Source organism: Esox lucius, chromosome 18, assembly GCF_011004845.1.
Source record: "Esox lucius isolate fEsoLuc1 chromosome 18, fEsoLuc1.pri, whole genome shotgun sequence".
Classification (NCBI taxonomy): domain Eukaryota; kingdom Metazoa; phylum Chordata; class Actinopteri; order Esociformes; family Esocidae; genus Esox; species Esox lucius.
In genome coordinates, this window is record NC_047586.1 from 16109459 (window position 1) to 16128962 (window position 19504).

General features: G+C 45.4%; 1 protein-coding gene across 2 annotated transcripts in view; it reads right to left on the bottom strand.

Moving 5' to 3' along the window:
- Positions 1–3845: 3845 nt before the first annotated feature.
- Positions 3846–19504, bottom strand: part of ches1 (checkpoint suppressor 1) — a 38145-nt gene continuing 22486 nt past the window's right edge. For both annotated transcript variants that reach the window (XM_010882508.4, XM_020056263.2), the window contains 4 exons: positions 16956–17104; positions 10061–10119; positions 5765–5873; positions 3846–4769 (listed from right to left, as the gene is read on the bottom strand). In XM_010882508.4, the coding sequence (XP_010880810.2) occupies positions 4262–4769; positions 5765–5873; positions 10061–10119; positions 16956–17104 (825 nt within the window). In that variant the 3' untranslated portion in view covers positions 3846–4261. The remainder of the gene's footprint in view (positions 4770–5764; positions 5874–10060; positions 10120–16955; positions 17105–19504) is intronic.

Below are 19504 nucleotides of genomic sequence, written 5' to 3' on the forward strand. Positions count from 1 at the left end.
TACATCTTCTGTCAATACAGTGCACATGTAACAGCATTTTTTAAAAATTCATTTAATGAATTATTATTTCCAGCACAAGAGTCACATTCAGAGCAACTTTTGCAACTTGTATTTTTTATTATTGCAACTGGAAGACAATACATCACATAAACATTATCGTAGATTTCAGAAAAATGGAAAAGAAAAGACAACATTTATACATTTTTTGCCACGTTATTGGACAATGTGATATTTACATGAATGAATTTTGATGAAATAGTTTGAAATCGTTCTTTGGCAATATGATTGCACAACAAGGAAAGAATCAAACATTCACTGAAAAACCAATCAAGCGGGTGCACTCAGCATCACTATTCGTCTCACAGGTCAACTTAATAGTTTGCATTTGACATCTCTATTCTATGGCTTTCTGACACTTGTCAAATACTCGCTCACTTGGCAGTATTGTAACGTATTAGAAGAGTAAACAAAACACACAAAAAAGGCTAATAGAAAACAAAATGGTTGGCGTGGCTGATTAGCCTTGGGTGAGTCAGAAATTACATACCTGATCCCTATTTAATGCATTACTTTTAAGTAGTGCACCACAGTAAGTATGGGGCTGCAATTTGGGATGCACACCTAGTATTGAGCCCGATTTAATTTGGCAGGTTTTTGTTCAAATATATTTAAAATGTGTTTGTCATTCAAGGGCTATTCAGGCAGTGAAGAGATTCCTTTTTCTTTCTATTTCTATGTCACTCTGTCCTCTTTCCTGCTTGGGCTCCATTGGTCAGGCAGATCCTAATAGGGTAATGAGCTCACCTTCCCTCCCTGCATATCACTGGATGAGTTCCAAATGGCATCATATTCCCTATATAGTGCACTAAACTAGACCTGGCCAAATAGTAAATATACCGTATCTCTACGAGTCTATAGGGAATAGGGTGCCATTTGTGATGCTGTTCCTGTGTGAATCACTGGAGGAGATGGTGGTTACTAAAGCAACACATTCTCCTTGACATGCCACTGCTGAATGTACAACATATTAGTCACCAGTTCACTGACTTCTTACTGCAAATAACACAGGGGGCTTGACCTGTAACACAAGAACACTCCTGTATTACCCCTCTAGAGTGGGAGTGGAAATGGCAGCGAGGTATACAATGGCTGAGTCTTTTTCATGTCAACATAAATGGAAAAAAAAAAAACACATTGAATTGAATAGAACAGTCAGTGTTCTGTATCAAAGTTGATAGAATACTATGACAATGGAAATCCCAGTCTAGCTGTCACAGTTAGTCTTTGTCTTCCTTTAAACCCAAGGCAACCTCTGTTCTCTCTGCACAGTGCACATAACCTCTTATTAACCTCCATTACCTCTGCTGTTTGGACAGAAATGTCATTATCTTGTGGCCCCACTGAATGTACATAACGGAGCATGGACTGGCTGAGGCATTCTCATTATAGCCAACACTAATGTGTTATGGCAGTAGGCTACATGTACTGGGTCACTTTGAACTTAAACAATCTGAGGAATTTCACATTGTTCACTAATACTTTTCGTTTGCACAATGTGAGTGATCCATAACAACAGGCAGTATAGAGTCCATCTGAATACAGATCTGTATATTCTGTTTTGACTTTAAACAACAGGTTTGACTATACTTTACTGGTGTAGGCTAGGTTTGAACAGTAACTTCTGAGTAATTCTAAATTCCATGTCGAACAAATCCATATAATTGGTCTGTTTCCACTGATGTTTCTGCCAGGAGAAAACTAGGACTCAATTGTGACAAATTTACTAAACAAAACAAGAAAACACTTTCATAAATAAAGAAATATGAGCTGTTCAATATGAAAACATGTCATCAAAAGACATCAAAACACAACAAAGTCTTGAGGGCAGGCACAATGTTAAAGGGTGTATGGTTTTTAGACACACAAACTCACACACACTATTGATATCTTCTGAATAACACTAGAACATCGACACATTAACGTTTAAGAGGCAGAAGAAGACTGAAGGCCATGTTAGAGCCTATTCAACTGAGACATCTAGCCGTATACCTAACATAACTGGGTTCAAATGCTATTTGAAACTTTTGTAATACTTTTACAGTTTGCTTCAGCGTTGCTGGGGTGCCAAGTGGGTGGGGTTTGCAACTTTTGGAACTTTACTATTTGTGGCATTACAATTGGCTTAAATGATTTATTTTCTTTTTCAAATAGTCTTTTAACCCAGATCCGTTATACCTACAGCCCAGAGTAGCAGGGCCTCATAATTGCAGGAGTGATTTCCCCATAAAGTTTCTCCCTGAAGAAGATTTGTCTTTAGAAGCCCGCTCATCTGAAGAAATACAATATCAATTCATAATAAAAAAAAAAATCAAAATAAAACCAAGAATTGGGCGGCAAAAACCTTAGTTTTCTCTCCTATGATCTATGTTAATATGAAAATAAGTCATGCTTCATGCTAAATACATTGTTTATCTTACATGATCTTTGAATAAAAAAAGATGTACTTTTGTATCTTATTTACAAGCACCCATGCAATATAACTGAGAAAGTCCTGCAGGTCAAATTGCTTCAATTAAGAAAGGAAAAATAAAATATCTTCTAACCTTTTTACAGAGTTGTCCAGACCGGACAAATTGCTTATACTTTTATGACGGTAGATAGAGTAGGAAGGGAAAACGAAAACAAACCGAAATGCAAGCAACAACAATGAATCCACAGTTTATGTATATCGCTGTCTGAGTCAGCTAAATGAAAGGCATAGGGCAGGTATCTTTAACCAGGCGTTTCACGTCTATGGAAGAGGAATACTGGAAGAGTTTGAGGGCGCGTCTCCTTTGGCTCCCTATTCCCTGTGTAGTGCACTATTTTCCGCCAGAACCCATGAGCCCGTAGTGCACCATAAATGGAACAGGATGTCAACTTAGACATACCTGTAGGAAACAAGAACAAGACGGAGGATATATAATATTGCCTCTGACCCGGCACTACGCCATCACCATGGCACCAGAAGTGGAACTATTTGACAGGATAGTTCTCAGAAGAGCTCTTAAAGGAATCATGCCCATTCCCCATGATACTGTTGGTGATATAAATGACTGCAATGAATAGAAATGTATTTGAAAGTGCATGATTCTTTAAGAATGGATTTTACAATTATTTAGACATTTATGGTATTTTCTGATCTATTCTCTACAGATAATCTGATGTTGCTATGCCTTAATGTTTGTCTTTTGCGAGTTGTCAGGTTGGCTACAGCAAAGCAACCTGGCCACTCGTCTTTGGCACAGACTTACATTTTGTACTCATGGGCATAGGATGACGTGGATGTGTGTGAGCAGCACGTTTTAACAGTCCGAAAACTGTTAGTATCATTGGCTCAACTTCCTGGTTTACCTTACTGGAAGATTGCTACAAATTCACAGATAAACGTCAGACAATTGCGACCCAAAACGGTCTGCTATTCTCCTCAAACTCTATTTTTAGCATGAATTTCCCTAATTAGTGACAAAATGTGTTTTTCTATGGCTTGCATCCCCTTTACACAACATAAACACATCAACAAAGACACATGCGAATCAACTACCCATCGGAGTTAGTGTTGAAATGAAAAGGAAAACAGAGATTTCTTGATATTGCCACAAATAAGTAGGATTCTCCTAATGCCCCTTGAGGAGATAGAGATAGAGAGATGGAGTAGTGTCTATTGAGACTAATGCTTAGTAATTGTTCTCTTGGCCAGTTGATGGTTGGTAGGTGTGTTTAGACCTGTTGTCTATTCCTACTATAGACTCTCTGTGCTCTGGCCTGGCTAATATACCATTTTCACACTGCCGAAGCCAGACCTAGCCAAGCCAGGCCGTATAGGGTTAGCCTGGTCATACATCCATTGTAGTTGCTGCTGGAACCGTGCTGGAAAGAAAAAATCTGAAGAGAAATGATCAGAGCCAGCAGAGTATCGGCCACAGCTCCGTCGGCCCCATAGCACGAATCCGGCGTGAGAGACACAACACACCATGACGCCAAACATTTAAAAGCAGCGGGTGGCAGTCCCAATGCCTCCGTCCAGAGTACCCGCCATTGTTTATTCTGCCATTTCCCCCGACAATCGTGTGTGTTGAATCGCCGCCGCTGCCGTCGCCCAGCAGGTGTAACAAAACCTTGGAACGCCGCGCGGCCACCTGCTGCTTTTAGTCGTTGTCCGTGTGCTGTGTCGTAGCAATCGTTCCAGGGCCTCGACGTGTTAGTCTTGGTCTGGCCTTGTTTAGTTTCTGAGGGCTTCCTTCTCCTTCTGGGCAGCCTTGGCAGCTCGGTTGGTGATGTTGTTGAGACACGCCCGGACCCCCGCCAGGTGAAGCAGGGAGCCCGCCGCCTCCTTCATCTCCTCGTCGTCACTCTCCGAAGGTGGCTTCTCCGCCGCCGCCGCCGCCGACCGGCGCTTCTTCAGCGGCAATGTGTCGCCCAAGGCCCGGAGACGGTTCTTCGTCCACGGCAGGCCCCGCCGCCGGGCATGCTGGGAGAGGAAGGAGGAGACGGACGCCGAGTCCAGCGGGACGTCTTTCGGTTCCGACTTGACGCCTCGGTGGACGCCGACCTCCACCGCGATGATGTCGTCGTCGGACACCGAGGGCCCCTGGGAAGAGCAGGGCATGCCAGGGGATTTGGCCGTGCTGTAGTTGTGGTCCTCTTGGAGGTCGTCGCTGGGGGGCGGGGAGGGGGAGGCGCAGGGGGCTGGGCCGTCCGCCCGGGTCAGATAGTCTCCCAGAGCTGACCTGGAGAGAGAGACACAGGAAATAGGAGACAACCGTCACTATTAATACCAACAAACTACATTTAGTAGCGCCGGGACCCCTGCATCTGACCAGGGTCACAGGGCTCTGGTACAGAACTATTTAGGGCAGCGTTCACAGAGGGGGTGGGGCTACATCCGCTGTCTCTACACACTGTTCCTACCAGGGTTGCGTTGGCTTGTGTGATCCACCAGCGGACCTGCGCGGTGATATTCCGTTCCTACTCATTCCTGTAGAGGCCCTGCATCGTTGTGCTACTTGCCCTCACCGTGAAAAGGGGTTGCGCCATCGTACGCATCTAAAAGAGTCGCTCTCGCCACCCACAGCATAACATGCCCTCCCTAGGACCAAAGCGTATTCCTTTTCCAGTGGGACAGTCTGTAGGCATATTCATTTCACAGGAGAAACATACCCTCCTCTGTATAATCAAATATTCACTGCGTACCATGTGAGAGCTGACACCCTGCCTGTGGGGAGGCTCAATTCATCACATGGCGTGCGTGCATTCATCTGTTCCGCATGCGTGTGTGTGTGTGTCTGTGTGTGTGTCTGTGGCCCTTCATAGTCTCATGCTCCCATGATAAATGAGCAAGTCCAGGCCTGTTCCTTCAGCTTCTCTGAATCACAAGGCTCTTTGCGGCAACAAACCAGTGTGACGGTTGTATAAACACACCTGGTTGGGACAGGGCTCCGACTTCCAAATGGGATCCTACACCCTACGTGGAGGGTTCCTTTCATCGGGTCCCATAGGGCTCCAGTGTAAAGTAGTGCACTAGGCAGTTCTCCCTTTAACAGGCAGTCTGAACATAACATGATCATGTTGTTCTGTAATATACCGTGACGCGGCGGTATCTGTACAACAAACCGCTGGACGTGTGATCATGTTAGCGGAAAAACAATCGCTTCGTGCTGAGAGGTCTGTGCGCGTGCGCCAGGAGCTGTATGTCAGAACCAGAATGACTGACAGTTTCACTGACCTTATCGCCGTGGTCCTGCTCCCCACAGGGCTTATGGGTAGGGGTCGGATGACGGGAAACAGACCCTGGCTCCTGATGCGGGCGGCGTTTTGGATCACGCCATGAGGAACTACAGAGAAAGGAGCAGACACAAGGACTTACATAGAGATACACCCAAACGCATTCACGACAAAAGACACACACACACACCAGCGCACGCGAAGTACGCCCATACTGTACACACACATACAAAAAGGCAAAGAAACCCACATACACACACGGAACAAGAGTAAAACAAAAAGCAATTTCATTGTTAACGATGCATTCTGGGACTTCTGCGAATAACAAACTTTTTTATTAACCTTAGCATGTTGGGTTAGGGTTCTCATGGCTCGCATGTTGTTTCATATTTGAATAATCACTATGTCAGTAAACCATGAAAGTCCAAGTTTGAGAGTGAGTGGTTTTGATGACATGGTATGCAATGTTCAGGTACCCGGTTTCGGTTTCGACAGCACCACTCTCACAACCAGCGGGCCAAAAATCGCAGAATGCATCCGTGAACGCGAACAGCACTCACACGATCACCCAAATCACGTGGCCAGACCTCCTCCAAAGCTCGCCGTTCCTCAAATGTGAACGGGGGCCTTGGTGGATTTTCTGCAGCGTGCAGCTCAATAACAGCATCATTGCTGGGATGAGGAACGGTCGCAGCGGCAGCACGCGCCACAGGAAGACCTGAGGGCAGCTGAGTGAACATTCACTGGCTCTGTCAATTGTCCAGCAGAGCAGTATTGATGGGAGAGAGGAGGTCAAATTGAGCGGGAAACTGTCATAAATGAGTTAAGCCCACTGCGAATCATTCAATTACCAATGACTGCTGGGCCGCTCAATCCATCCCATCGAATGCTTGGGCTAAACAGGCTTATTGTCTCGGTTTTATGTCGATGTCTGGACGCAGCTATACCTGGGAGTGTGTGTGTGTGTGTGTGTGTGTGTGGGAGGGGATTGTGTGCGCGTGTGTGTTCTATGTTTACCTGAACCGTGTGGGAAGCATTTCGTGAGAGAGATAGAGAGGGAGAATGAGAAAAAGAGAGCGGGAAAGAGTAAGAGGAGAGAGAAATATGAAGAGAGAGATGAGAGTGACAGAGATATTTAGAGAGAGAAGGAAAGAAAGAGGTAAATTGTGTGTGTGTCTGTGTGTGTGTGTGTGTTTCAGAGCTCCAGTTATTCAAGGCTGGCTGCTCAGCTCACCACCACAGACACTCCAACTCAGTAAAACAGCTGTCAGGCACATCTCTCTCTGGATCTCCAGGGTCAGTGTGCTTTTCCTAAATGATGACCACCATTTGCTTGGGTTTTGTCTGTGGCAGCATTTTTTCTGGTGAATGCATATGGACTCGGGGCCCAAAACCTACCACGCTATGCGTAAGTCTCTCTACATATATTGCGATACAAGCGCTGGTCTGACAGCTCCCTGTCTTAGCCTGTATCCATTATCCACGATAATCCTGTTGTCTTTGGATGTGGGGTTGACTCTAATACAGAGTTCTGCTCTTGATAACCTTATAAGTCTCTTCCTGCCTGCACAATATCTATTGTAATCTTGATTACCCGTTGCGCGTGCGCGCGTGGGCGCACGTACGCGTGCGCGTCTTTGTGTGTGCGTCTGGGTGATCTCCGGGTTAATATCCCCCTCCCCTTTCCTCCTCCCCCTTTTTCTACTCTGTCTCTCGCTCCTGCGGCAGGCAGGGCTTTCCGTTGCCGTGGAGATGGCTCCCATTCCACATGCCACAGAGCGGTAGATCAGGCTTCAGTGGAGGAGAGGCAGGAAATACCTCTCTGTGTTCAACATGGCCTCAGAGGCACAGCATACAGACACACGCTCCGAGATGACCTGGCTTACCCTAACCCTGGCCCAGCCTGGGCTTGTTTACACTAGAAACACACAACGAATCAGGCCTCGCCTTCCTCACACTAGAAACACACAATGAACCAGGCCAGGGCCCTCCTCACACTAGAAACACACAATGAACCAGGCCAGGGCCCTCCTCACACTAGAAATACACACTAACCCAGACCTGGCCCTGTTTACACTAGAAACACACACTAACCCAGGCCAAGCTTGGCTCAAGCTTCCATTTCTCACTCATCCCCGAGGTCCTTCAGTTGACTGCTAGCTTGTTTTCTGTTCCCCTTACTTGCCTGTCCCTCTCTCTCCTTTTCTACTCGTTCTCTATCTCCCATGCAGCCATGCCTTCTATGTATAGCAGAGACTTGTGTCTCCCGTCTTAGCATGCAAGCCGTCTCTGCAGGTATAAAGCCTGAGACATATGCTGCTGAGAAGAGTGCTAAAGGCAAAGCTAGGAGAAAAGGTAGCTGACGACGCCTTCACCCCCTGCCAGTTGGAGACACATCGAGAAAGAAACATTACAGCACTAAAAACTAGTTCTGGATACCAAGACCGCTCTGAGAGTGTGCACGTATGCTGTGTGCGCGTGTGCATGTGTGCGCCTGTGTGTCACTTTGCTTTTCAGGTCAGCTGCAGCAGAAGACCAGATTCCTAGGAGGACTTCCGTCATGTTCTGTACATTCACACTCTTAAATCTGTTCCACATGGCTCGCCCTGTTTGAGTGTGTGTGTGTGTGTGTGTGTGTGTGTGTGGGTAAGCCTGCAGCAAGAGATCCAACACAGTGAGTCTATATCTCCGGGTTAAAGGTCATTCCCACCAGACCTTGAGAAAGCAAACGTTTCAAAGTGGCCTCTCTCTCCTTCAGTCAAAACACTTTTGCTGGCATGCAGGAAAATACAAGTGGAAAATGCAGAGCGGGAAATGTACTGTTCTATAGGTTACAGCTAAAGAGGAGCTGTATAAAAAAAAGTAGAGCTGTATATATAAAAAAAAAAAAAAGACATTTGGTCTACTAATGAGTTTATTTTCCTGGCTGTGTGTACGTGATGGAATGTGTATTTAACTTTTTAGAATTGGTTTTTACACCACCTATATGTTTTTGTAATTTAGCCGACGTTCTTGTTCAGAGCGACTTACATAATTGACTCAATGCATCTAGTACCTAAAGTACTTTTGTAGTCGCATTCTTCGTTACAGGAGAGAATAAGTGATGAATGAGCCAGGTGGCCATGATGGTTATGAGGGCTGGATTGGAAATAAGCCAGGACATCAGGGTTAACATCCTACGCTTAAGATAAGTGCCACGGGATCTTTAGTTAACACAAAGACTCGGGACATCTGTTAAATGTCCCACCCAGGAGACTGTATGCGGGGCAATGTCCCCAACACTGCCATGGGCCACTGAGATTTGATTTCCTTGGCCCTCAGTCACCACTTCCAGCAGCATCTGGTCTCCCCTTCAGAGAGGCAAGCTAGCAGTGGGATGCAAGCTGCTCTGCTGCCGGCTAACTATTCAGACCCCACAGGACGTCTCCAATCTAGAAACAGGAAGGAGTATCCATCCGCTGTGTACCTGCCCCCCACCCCCCCTTCTCCCCCTCTGTCCACTATCTACCCGCCTATCATACGCTTTTGATAATGGAGTAATGGCCAATCTTATTCATCTCCTGTTTTATTCCCTCCTCGCGGACGCATCAGTCAAACGCAGATCTGTAGGGAGGCCAGGCCCCTCAGACACTCTCCGCGGCTGCTCCTTGACCATTACTCTATTATCAGGGCCATGGAGAGGATGGAGGACACGGCCCAGACGCCTAATGTATCCATTTCCCTCCATTTAGAGCACCGCTGGCCCACCGCACTCCCAGAGTGCACTCTGAATGGGATTGAATGTCCATTTAAACTGCCAGCCAGCCCACCAGGGAGAGAAGAGAGGGAGGGAGGGAGGGAGGAAGAGAGGAGCAGGAAGTGAAAAGAGAGAGGAAAAGTGATGAGCGTGTGAGACGGTGGAATTCAAAGAGAGGGAGGTAATATGAGAGAAAGGGGAGGCGAGAGAAGGCTATGTGCAAGATGAAGAAAATCACAATAACTTCACTGAGCTTCAGATTTGGAGTACAGATATTCTGACTTTCAAACACACCCACTCTAACGGAAGCATCCTCTGGAATGTTGCCAAATGCCTGGATGCAGCACTTGGTATTCTCAAGGTGCGTTCTACAAAAGAATTCAGAACTCTGGAGAACCGAGTAGTTGGCATCCAAGCAGAAGGAGAGAGAGAGTGAGAGAAAGAGAGAGAGAGAGAGAGAGAGAGAAAGAGGGAGAGAAGTGATTGATGCAGAGGCTGGAAGGGAGAAATAGAGAGATAGGACACAGACAAACTAGACTGATTTACATATTGGTAGCCTACCTTGCAAGAGAACTCCTCCGTTCTTTCTGAAGAAGGGACTCCCGGGCCAAAGCGGAGGACTGAAGAAAGGAAGAGATGGTGAGAGTGATGGTCAATCATTTGCTCCAGGCTGCTTCACGCAGGCAGAAAACCTACATCCCAAATTGCTCCCTATCCTCTACAATTCCCGGAATTTCATTACTAGTAAGAATGGTGTTGGGTCGTAGCTATTTCTGTACAATGGCGACTGCTGGGTCCATGAACCAGAATGGTAGAGTCCTTCATCACTGCTTAAAACTTTGGTTAAGGGAAATGTCGGCTATCCAGTAGATCTCAACAGGAATGGACAGTGTTGTGAATGAAATGTTAACAGTATGTCAAAACTTGCCACGTGAATAGCCTTCGGAGATACCAACGCTGTTGACACTACATAGACACCAAGGAAAACGTATTGAACAAACCCAACATCGTATTCACTCTCTATTCCTGAAGCCCTTGGCATTTACTACTGACCCGGGCACACACATTTCAACAGCGACATTTTTTTAAATAATTTGACCTTCTTTGGCTTTTAAACGCAGATATGTGCCCATTCTCACGGGCTGAAAGTACAGGGTTTCAAGCGCTTTGTGAACTTCACTCTTGCATCCATTTCACAAACCAGGGAGAAGCAAATCTGCTCCATGTGAACAAGCTAAAGGTGACGTTTTCAACAAATTGGCAAATGCATCCCAAGCAGCACTCACAGCTCATCACATCACTCTGAAGTTGGAGATGAGCTGTAGGCTACCTCGCTGGCCATGCTTGTATTATGAAAGTCGGAACTATGCATCTCATGCTGAAGGGGACTGCATCATGGTACATTTGTAACCATTTGGGAAGAGGCGATTTACCCCAAACTAGGAAGGACCCACTTGAATGACCTGACAACTGATAATTACTAGAGGGAAACTCTTCTGTCATCCTCAGCGCCCATTTCTCCCCCAAGATGACCTCTGACCTCAGCTACTAAGGGAATGACCAATACAACAGCACCTGAATTCATAAAAAAAAAAAAGAAAAGCAATCTATGAATGTGGTTTTTGAGCACAATAGTGTACATTTCATTTATGGTTAATGCCCAACAATCCCTTCTGGAACATTCAACTGGAATTAGCAACTTAAAAACGGATAAATTCCACACGGTTACTAATGCGGCATCTGACTGCCTCAACGTAACAATCCAGAAAAGACAAACCAGGAACACTGTGAACGAACGCCAATGTTCCCCTTGTGTCAATCTCAAACCGAAGCATGACACCAAATCTGCAATACACCCCAAACCATGGTTTTGGTGATTTGCCACAGTCCTAGAATCACGGCAGGTAAACAAAACATGAAGTGGATTGGACATATTTAGGAAAACAGACCTCATTGATGCGGTCATCTAAAGTCACATTTCTTCACTGTCACCAACGACAATATTTCACCAATAGCAAGTATTTTAAAAGGCCAAAGACTTTGGTTTGCTTCATATTTTCATCCTGCCATGGAATAAATACTTAGCAATGCAGAAAGGAATTGGAGTGATTGTGATGACGGTGATTCTATTCTCGGGAGTCCAAGCGGTGACACTGTTCTACCCCTGTGATTACCACAGAGAATTAAAGTCTCCGTGATGTGGTCCACGGGGATCATTTCTCATGACAGGCCCCCAGCACACACACAAACACAGAGAAACACACACATGTGAGCGATCATTGAGCCTCTCCTGCTGATTACTATGCCCGCTAATGGAGTTGCTAGTGGCTAATGATCATATTCGTCTTCCCAGGTATTCGCATGGAGAAGATAAAAAGAAGACTCACACTCCCATTCAGTTCCCTATGTGTACCGCATTATCCAGACTCCTCAGTGTGTCGAAAAATGCATTCTGGAAGGGTACAAGCTCCAGTTAGGTGAGCATGTCCCAGCAAGCTCACGCAATCACTGTGCAAATCACTACTGCTCTGAGCACCTACTGAGTCTCATAATTTAGGACTGTACAGACTGACTGAGTAACTTCTAATAAGACTATACAGACTGATTGAGTCACTTCTAATAAGACTACGCAGACTGACTGAGTCACTTCTAATAAAACTATACAGACTGACTCAGTCACTTCTAATAGGACTATACAGACTGACTGAGTCGCTTCTAATAAAACTATATGACTGACAGATTCACTTCTATTAAGACTATACAGACTGACTGAATCACTTCTATTAAGAATATAGAGACTGACTGAGTCTCTTCTATTAGGACTATACAGACTGAATGAGTCTCTTACAGACTGACTGAGTCGCTTCTATTAAGACTATACAGACAAAATGTGTCTCTTCCTTTAAGAACATACAGAGTAACAATAGACAAGGCAGGAAGAAGAGAGTGAGCCCACTTTTCTATTAGCCTCAGAGCCTCTATACTCCCCTTGACTGAGGGGATAAGCTGTTCTCATTACCCCACTCTCTGAGAGAGTAAAGTCCCAGTGTAATATTAGATGTACTATTGTTCTTGAACCCTTATGAAAGACAGGAAGAAAGAGTGGATTTAGAGGTCTACAACCTCTTCGCTCATTCTCACGCTCTCACCCTCTCTCTCACTCTCTATTTTTGATGTTTTACCAGAGACTGACTGAAGCAGGTAACAAAAACAACACAAACAAAAAAAAAACATCCAGCCCTGAGCCAAAAGCTGTTGCCATGGAGAGTTAAGCGTTGCCACGGCGATAACATATTTTCTGCGCTAACGGGCTGTCTCTTTTTTCTTTCTCCCCCGTCTCTCTCTCCCTTTTTCCTGCTTTTCTTGTCTCTCTGCTCGCCCACTCCCCCTCCCTCTTCCCTGTCTTTGCTCTCTCTCTCTCTCCCTCTCTCTCTCTCTCTCTCACTCTTTTTTTTCTTCCGCCAGGCAACAAATAGCTATGTGGTGCGGCTGCACCTGTCTCAGCCCATGTGTTGCTATGGAGGCATTCTCATCTCCTTGGCAACCAGTGCATTAATCAGCTCGCGAGGGGCTAACTCGTGGCAGACGGTCGTTCAGCCCTTCTCCCCCTTTCTTTCCCCATCCAGATGCCGATGGGGTGTGAAGGAATGCGCCAGGGAGCTGACCTGATACCCAGCATGCTCTACTCTGCTCTGCCTCTCTTTCTCCTTCCTTCCCGTCCTCCCTCTCATTGAACACCTAACTGTTCTGCATGTGACTTTCTGGAAAAGGGACTGCTTGAACTATAGACAGACACACACACACACGCACGCACGCAGGCAGACAGCAGCACACGTAAAAAAGCACACATCATTCAAATCCTTGCTAGATCGTGGAACTGAGAAATGTGAGATCTCAACGATACAATGGAGGTAGACAAAAGAAGAAACATCTCTCTCTCTCCCGGTCTCTCTCTTGCATCCTCTTTCTATCAATCCCTCTCTTTTTCTTCCTCCCTCTATGAATCCCTCCCTCCCCTCCTCCTTCTCTCCCTCTCTCCCTATCCACCAATGCCTCTGAGATTATCCTTGACCCTAACACAGCTCTCTAGCGTCCGACCTCTCGATCTTAATCCTTGACCTGACACTGATAGGGTCTCAATAACCCTGACTGAAGAACGCCTGCTCTTTACCTACTCCAGCCGTTACAATTGGCTTTCCTTTCAAATAGCCGTGTCTGTTTTCACACATAGCCTCTTCCTCTGTGTGTGTACGACACCGGCTGAAAGTGTAGCTCAAGACCCCAGGCATTAAGACCCAATAGAAAATGTATTCCCTTAATTCCCCCTTTCCAAGCTGTATAATTTAATGGAGAAACGGACATCTCTTCCTTTTTCCACCAGCATCCGGAAACCAGCCTACAGTTCCACCTTCCTGTCCCTCATTGTTAGAAATGACACTTCTACATTCTACACCAAGCCAATTATTCAGTCTTACACAGTCCAGTGGCTCTGCTAAGCAACCTGCTGCTGACTGGCTGACCGACAGACCAGGGGCCAACAGAGAAGAGGGAAAAAAAACCCTGCTGAAGTCTAATAGAGTTTCTCTTTGACATACCCACTGGGATGAGCAGAGAGGAGAGAAAACGAGAGGTGGCAGAACGGAGAGAACGAAAGGAACATAGGAAAGGGGACACAGCAGCAATGGGGGCAACTGAAGCAGCAAAGAAGAGGGAGAACTAGGGAGGGAAGGAGCGAAATGTGCAAATGAAATGGCTTTGCACCCGAATACTCTTTGGATATGCTTTCGAGATATGTGCCCGGTCAGTCGCTCAGATCCTCTGGCACTGGCCTTTTAAGTTGATCCAAAGAGCTGGTGAGGCTTCCTTCAGCCACTAATGTTCTGTACTTTTCAACAGCCTGGAAGATCAAAGAGCCTCTGAAACGGTAGACATTTTAAAGAAACGCCTTTTTAGCCATCCTTTGCTTTTTGTTGTACCGTTTTATTTATTGCATCCACTTTTTGGGTTCTGACTCAGTGTGTTTACTGTAGGACTAATGCTTTGCATGGTTCAATGTTATTAAATTATAGTCGTACTGTTCAACCCTCAGGCCTCCTTTTTCACTTTGACACGCGCCTCTGCCATCTGCACCAGTGTCCCAAAGTTGAGTAGAAATTAGGGTGAAGGGGCTAATTAGACCATTCAATGGCCCCTTTCAGCAAGTGTGCAGCGTTAGTCTCCACAATTGAAGAGAAATCCCATAAGGCACCAGCGTGCCTGATTTCGAGATTTGACACATGTATAAGACAAAATGCCTACATTTTTTTTCTTTAAAATGTAATTCAAATTTGACTATTTAAAGGTTAAACCTTTTTCAAAGAGTGCTAAGGTATTGAATGAGCTGCATGGGAGCTATGAGAGAGAAAAGGAGTCTTCGGATGAAACAGGTGGAACGACTGAAATGGCTTGGACCCTGAGGCATATTCACATTCAGTTTTACAATTTCAATTTGTCCAGAAATGAGAACATTTGAAATTGTGCTTTGTAATTAAAGTGTGATTGATACATTGTTCGAAATTGTTGGAAGTATGTCAATGACAAATTGGGATTTAGTTAAGTTCATTAGCTTCCTCAGTAGCACCATGTTTATCCTGGGGTCCGACATAGTGCAATAGACATATACACTTACCTAAAGGATTATTAGGAACACCAAACTAATACTGTGTTTGACCCCCTTTCACCTTGAGAACTGCCTTAATTCTACGTGGCATTGATTCAACAAGGTACTGAAAGCATTCTTTAGAAATGTTGGCCCATATTGATAGGATAGCATCTTGCAGTTGATGGAGATTTGTGGGATGCACATCCAGGGCACGAAGCTCCCGTTCCACCACATCCCAAAGATGCTCTATTGGGTTGAGATCTGGTGACTGTTGGGGTCATTTCAGTACAGTGAACTCATTGTCATGTTCAAGAAACCAATTTGAAATGATTCGAGTTTTGTGACATGGTGCATTATCCTGCTGGAAGTAGCCATCAGAGGATGGGTACATGGTGGTCATAAAGGGATGGACATGGTCAGAAACAATGCTCAGGTAGGCCGTGGCATTTAAACGATGCCCAATTGGCACTAAGTGTGCCAAGAAAACATCCCCCACATTATTACACCACCACCACCACCAGCCTGCACAGTAGTAACAAGGCATGATGGATCCATGTTCTCATTCTGTTTACGCCAAATTCTGACTCTACCATCTGAATGTCTCAACAGAAATCGAGACTCATCAGACCAGGCAACACTCTTCCAGTCTTCAACTGTCCAATTTTGGTGAGCTGGTGCAAATTGTAGCCTCTTTTTCCTATTTGTAGTGGAGATGAGTGGTACCCGGTGGGGTCTTCTGCTGTTGTAGCCCATCGGCCTCAAGGTTGTGCGTGTTGTGGCTTCACAAATGCTTTGCTGCATACCTCGGTTGTAACGAGTGGTTATTTCAGTCAAAGTTGCTCTTCTATCAGCTTGAATCAGTCGGCCCATTCTCCTCTGACCTCTAGCATCAACAAGGCATTTTCGCCCACAGGACTGCTGCATACTGGATGTTTTTCCCTTTTCACACCATTCTTTGGAAACCCTAGAAATGGTTGTGCGTGAAAATCCCAGTAACTGAGCAGAATGTGAAATACTCAGACCGGCCCGTCTGGCACCAACAACCATGCCACGCTCAAAATTGCTTAAATCACCTTTCTTTCCCATTCTGACATTCAGTTTGGAGTTCAGGAGATTGTCTTGACCAGGACCAAACCCCTAAATGCATTGAAGCAACTGCCATGTGATTGGTTGATTAGATAATTGCATTAATGAGAAAATGAACAGGTGTTCCTAATAATCCTTTAGGTGAGTGTATATGTACATTACAGTTTACTTTAATTTACAAAATACGAAAGTTCACAATTGAGATAATAAAACGTGCAGCTATATACATTTACCTATTTTAAAGAATAATTCCACTATAGATTAGTAAGGCAGGCATAGAATGTGTGTTAGGGAGCCAACAGGGTCAAACAGAACCCAGGCGGGGTCAAACAGAACTCCGGAGGGGTCAAACAGAACTCAGGCGGGGTCAAACAGAACTCAGGCGGGGTCAAACAGAACTCCGGAGGGGTCAAACAGAACTCCGGAGGGGTCAAACAGAACTCCGGAGGGGTCAAACAGAACTCCGGAGGGGTCAAACAGAACTCAGGCGGGGTCAAACAGAGCTCAGGCGGGGTCAAACAGAGCTCAGGCGGGGTCAAACAGAACTCAGGCGGGGTCAAACGGAGAGGGACACTACGAGACACCAGGAAGACAATTTTTGTGTGGAACACAGAACATGAGATGTGTTTAGCTACCTTAGACATGCCTAAGGAGTGGCAGAGCACATGAACCATCATAAGGAGGAGTAAAAGAAAGGATGAAGAGAAGTGTTTGAAGGGGTGTAGTTACCTGTGGTACGACTGAGGAGAGGTGGGGGGAGAGGTGGAGGGGGTTACCAGCCCGGGGGAGTAGGGGTGGTACGGCGTTTTCTTCAAGGCCTGTATCAGGTTGTGCCGGTACTCCGGATCTATGGACCACAACGAGCCTTTACCTATACTCTGATGCCCGGACAGAGAAACAGAGGAGAGAAAAACAAGACGGTTAGTATTATTTAGCTAATAAAAAAGAATAAATGAACTCTCGACCATCTGAACCTTGGTGGCTCTATGAGACTTGTCTCCAGCCAGCTGACACCAGGGAAAATCTCCATTGCATCTCCTCAATACTTTTCATCCCCTCCTACTCAGTACCTGGACTCGAAAACCATTGGAGGACATTACAAGACATCCCTCCCCTCTGACTGTTTCATTCAACTGGTTTTGAGTAGGATTCTAGGAGAGAAAAATGGCCTCAAACAGCCACCTGAATGAAAGGTGGTAGACAGCATAGTGGTCGATAGTTGGGCTGGTAACAGAAACATCCCTGGTTCGAATCCCCACATCAACACGTTCAAACGAAAAAAAAGGCACTTCAACTCAAAATCTCCCACAAATTCCTCTGGATAAGTGAGTGCGCTAAACTACTAAAACAGAAAATAAATAAACGAATGCAAACATGTCTAAAGAACAGACTCCGTCTACATCCCACACCACATATATAAACCCAGATCTATTTACAGCAGATGCTCTCTCGCTCTCATCCTTTTCTCCTTTTCTCCCTTCACTGCATTGGCCTCTCATCCCCTGTTCATCCTAGGCTGTTACAGTTCTGGTGCAGGCCAGATCCCACCCAAATGAAGCGCATGGAAACAGAACATGACTGAATCTATTAGGAACACTCCTAAAATAAATCCCAGCTCTGCGCCCATACATATCCAGACACATCAAATGGTATCAGTGGATAGGACTTAATGGCATATTAATCTTCATACATTTCTATCTTTGCGGTGAATCTGTCATGTGTGTGTCGCACACACGTGCGTTGCCGCGATGATATTTCCATTTTCCGAACTGAAAATTCACCACAGAGTACTTGGTTTAGACAGAATGAGAGGAAACTTTAACTTCTCCATTCCAGAGGGGTTGAGATGTGATGTTCTATTTTTAAATCAAAGAGCTTTTTCATAACTTCCCCCGCTTAATGAAGCTGTCTACTTCCCATCAGTGGGGGTGGAGGGACATACTTATGCATTCACACGCGCATGGACACACACACACACAAACAAACACCAATGCATACACTTTAGATTATACGGCAGGAGGAAAAACACAGCCATGCTTAACCACTTTGAACACAGCTGTGAAAAAAGACTGTAAGAAGACAAAGCAGTGTGACAGAGAGCAGAAAGAAATGTGGGCGTGTGTGTTTTTGTGTGCTTGTGTGCATTTATCACTGGGACCTCAAACAGTAAATATATGAATCTAATAAATTCCATCGCTGTGACTGTGTTTTTGTGCGACACCAGCACTTAGAGGACGGAGGAAATAAAGCTTTGGTATTAAAGTTAACATCGACTTGTCATCATATTGACACTTCCCCACAGTAAAATTATGCTGTTTTACAATGTACCTATATATATATAAACATGAAAAGATCAAATAATATTGTGTATTTCTCAGTGTGTCAGACCAGTATGCCAGACCCCTGTGGTGTATGATATTACCCAGCATGCTTAGTTCCCTGGTCTGGGTCTATTACTGCCAGAGACGGCTTCCCTGGAGAGCACCACACACAGACACACACACACACACACACACTCTATGGCATTCCTCACATATCACACCCACAGAGGTGACCCCCAGCTGCCCACATTACCCCCAACACTATCCTGCCAGGCTGGTATGTTCGTGCGTGAGCCTGCCGCCTGCCAGCCGGTTAAATCGATGTTCCCCACAGCAGAGTTGTCTGCTAAGCTGCTACCATCACCGCCCCTGACCACCAATCAGCAGACGGCTCTACGGCTCTCCCCTGGGTTGGTGGGCCAATCGGAGAGCGGAAAGCACAGGAAGGGTTTTTCACCTGGATTACACTCATCACCTAGGCAACAGGATATGGTGGCGGTGGATAGGGGGTACTGTAATATGTCACTAGGGGAGGAAAAGGAGGACAGTTGTCTGTGGACACTGATCTTGGATCAGTTTCTTGTTTTAAGAATCTGGAGGCTTAGGTGGGTATTTATGGAGGATATACTGGTCCTACAAACTATCCTTTCTTCATATACCTGGATATCCTGACAGGGGACCCTACATCATATCCTATGTTTACTTAAAGTGTGGTCTGGATCATGATGGAAGTCATTTGTTGAATGATCCTGCAAATGTTGGCCTGGATGTTAATAGAAATAATCTGTCGATTGATACTGAAAATATTGTTCTCCTTCAGGAAACGTTCTTCTGTTAAGGAGCTCCTTAATGCCTTGCTGGCATTAGACTCAATGAAAACTACGGGTGCAGATGATGTGGAACCATGTTTCTCATAAAGAATTATTCCTAAAGTAAGGAAATTTGCTTATGTGTTTT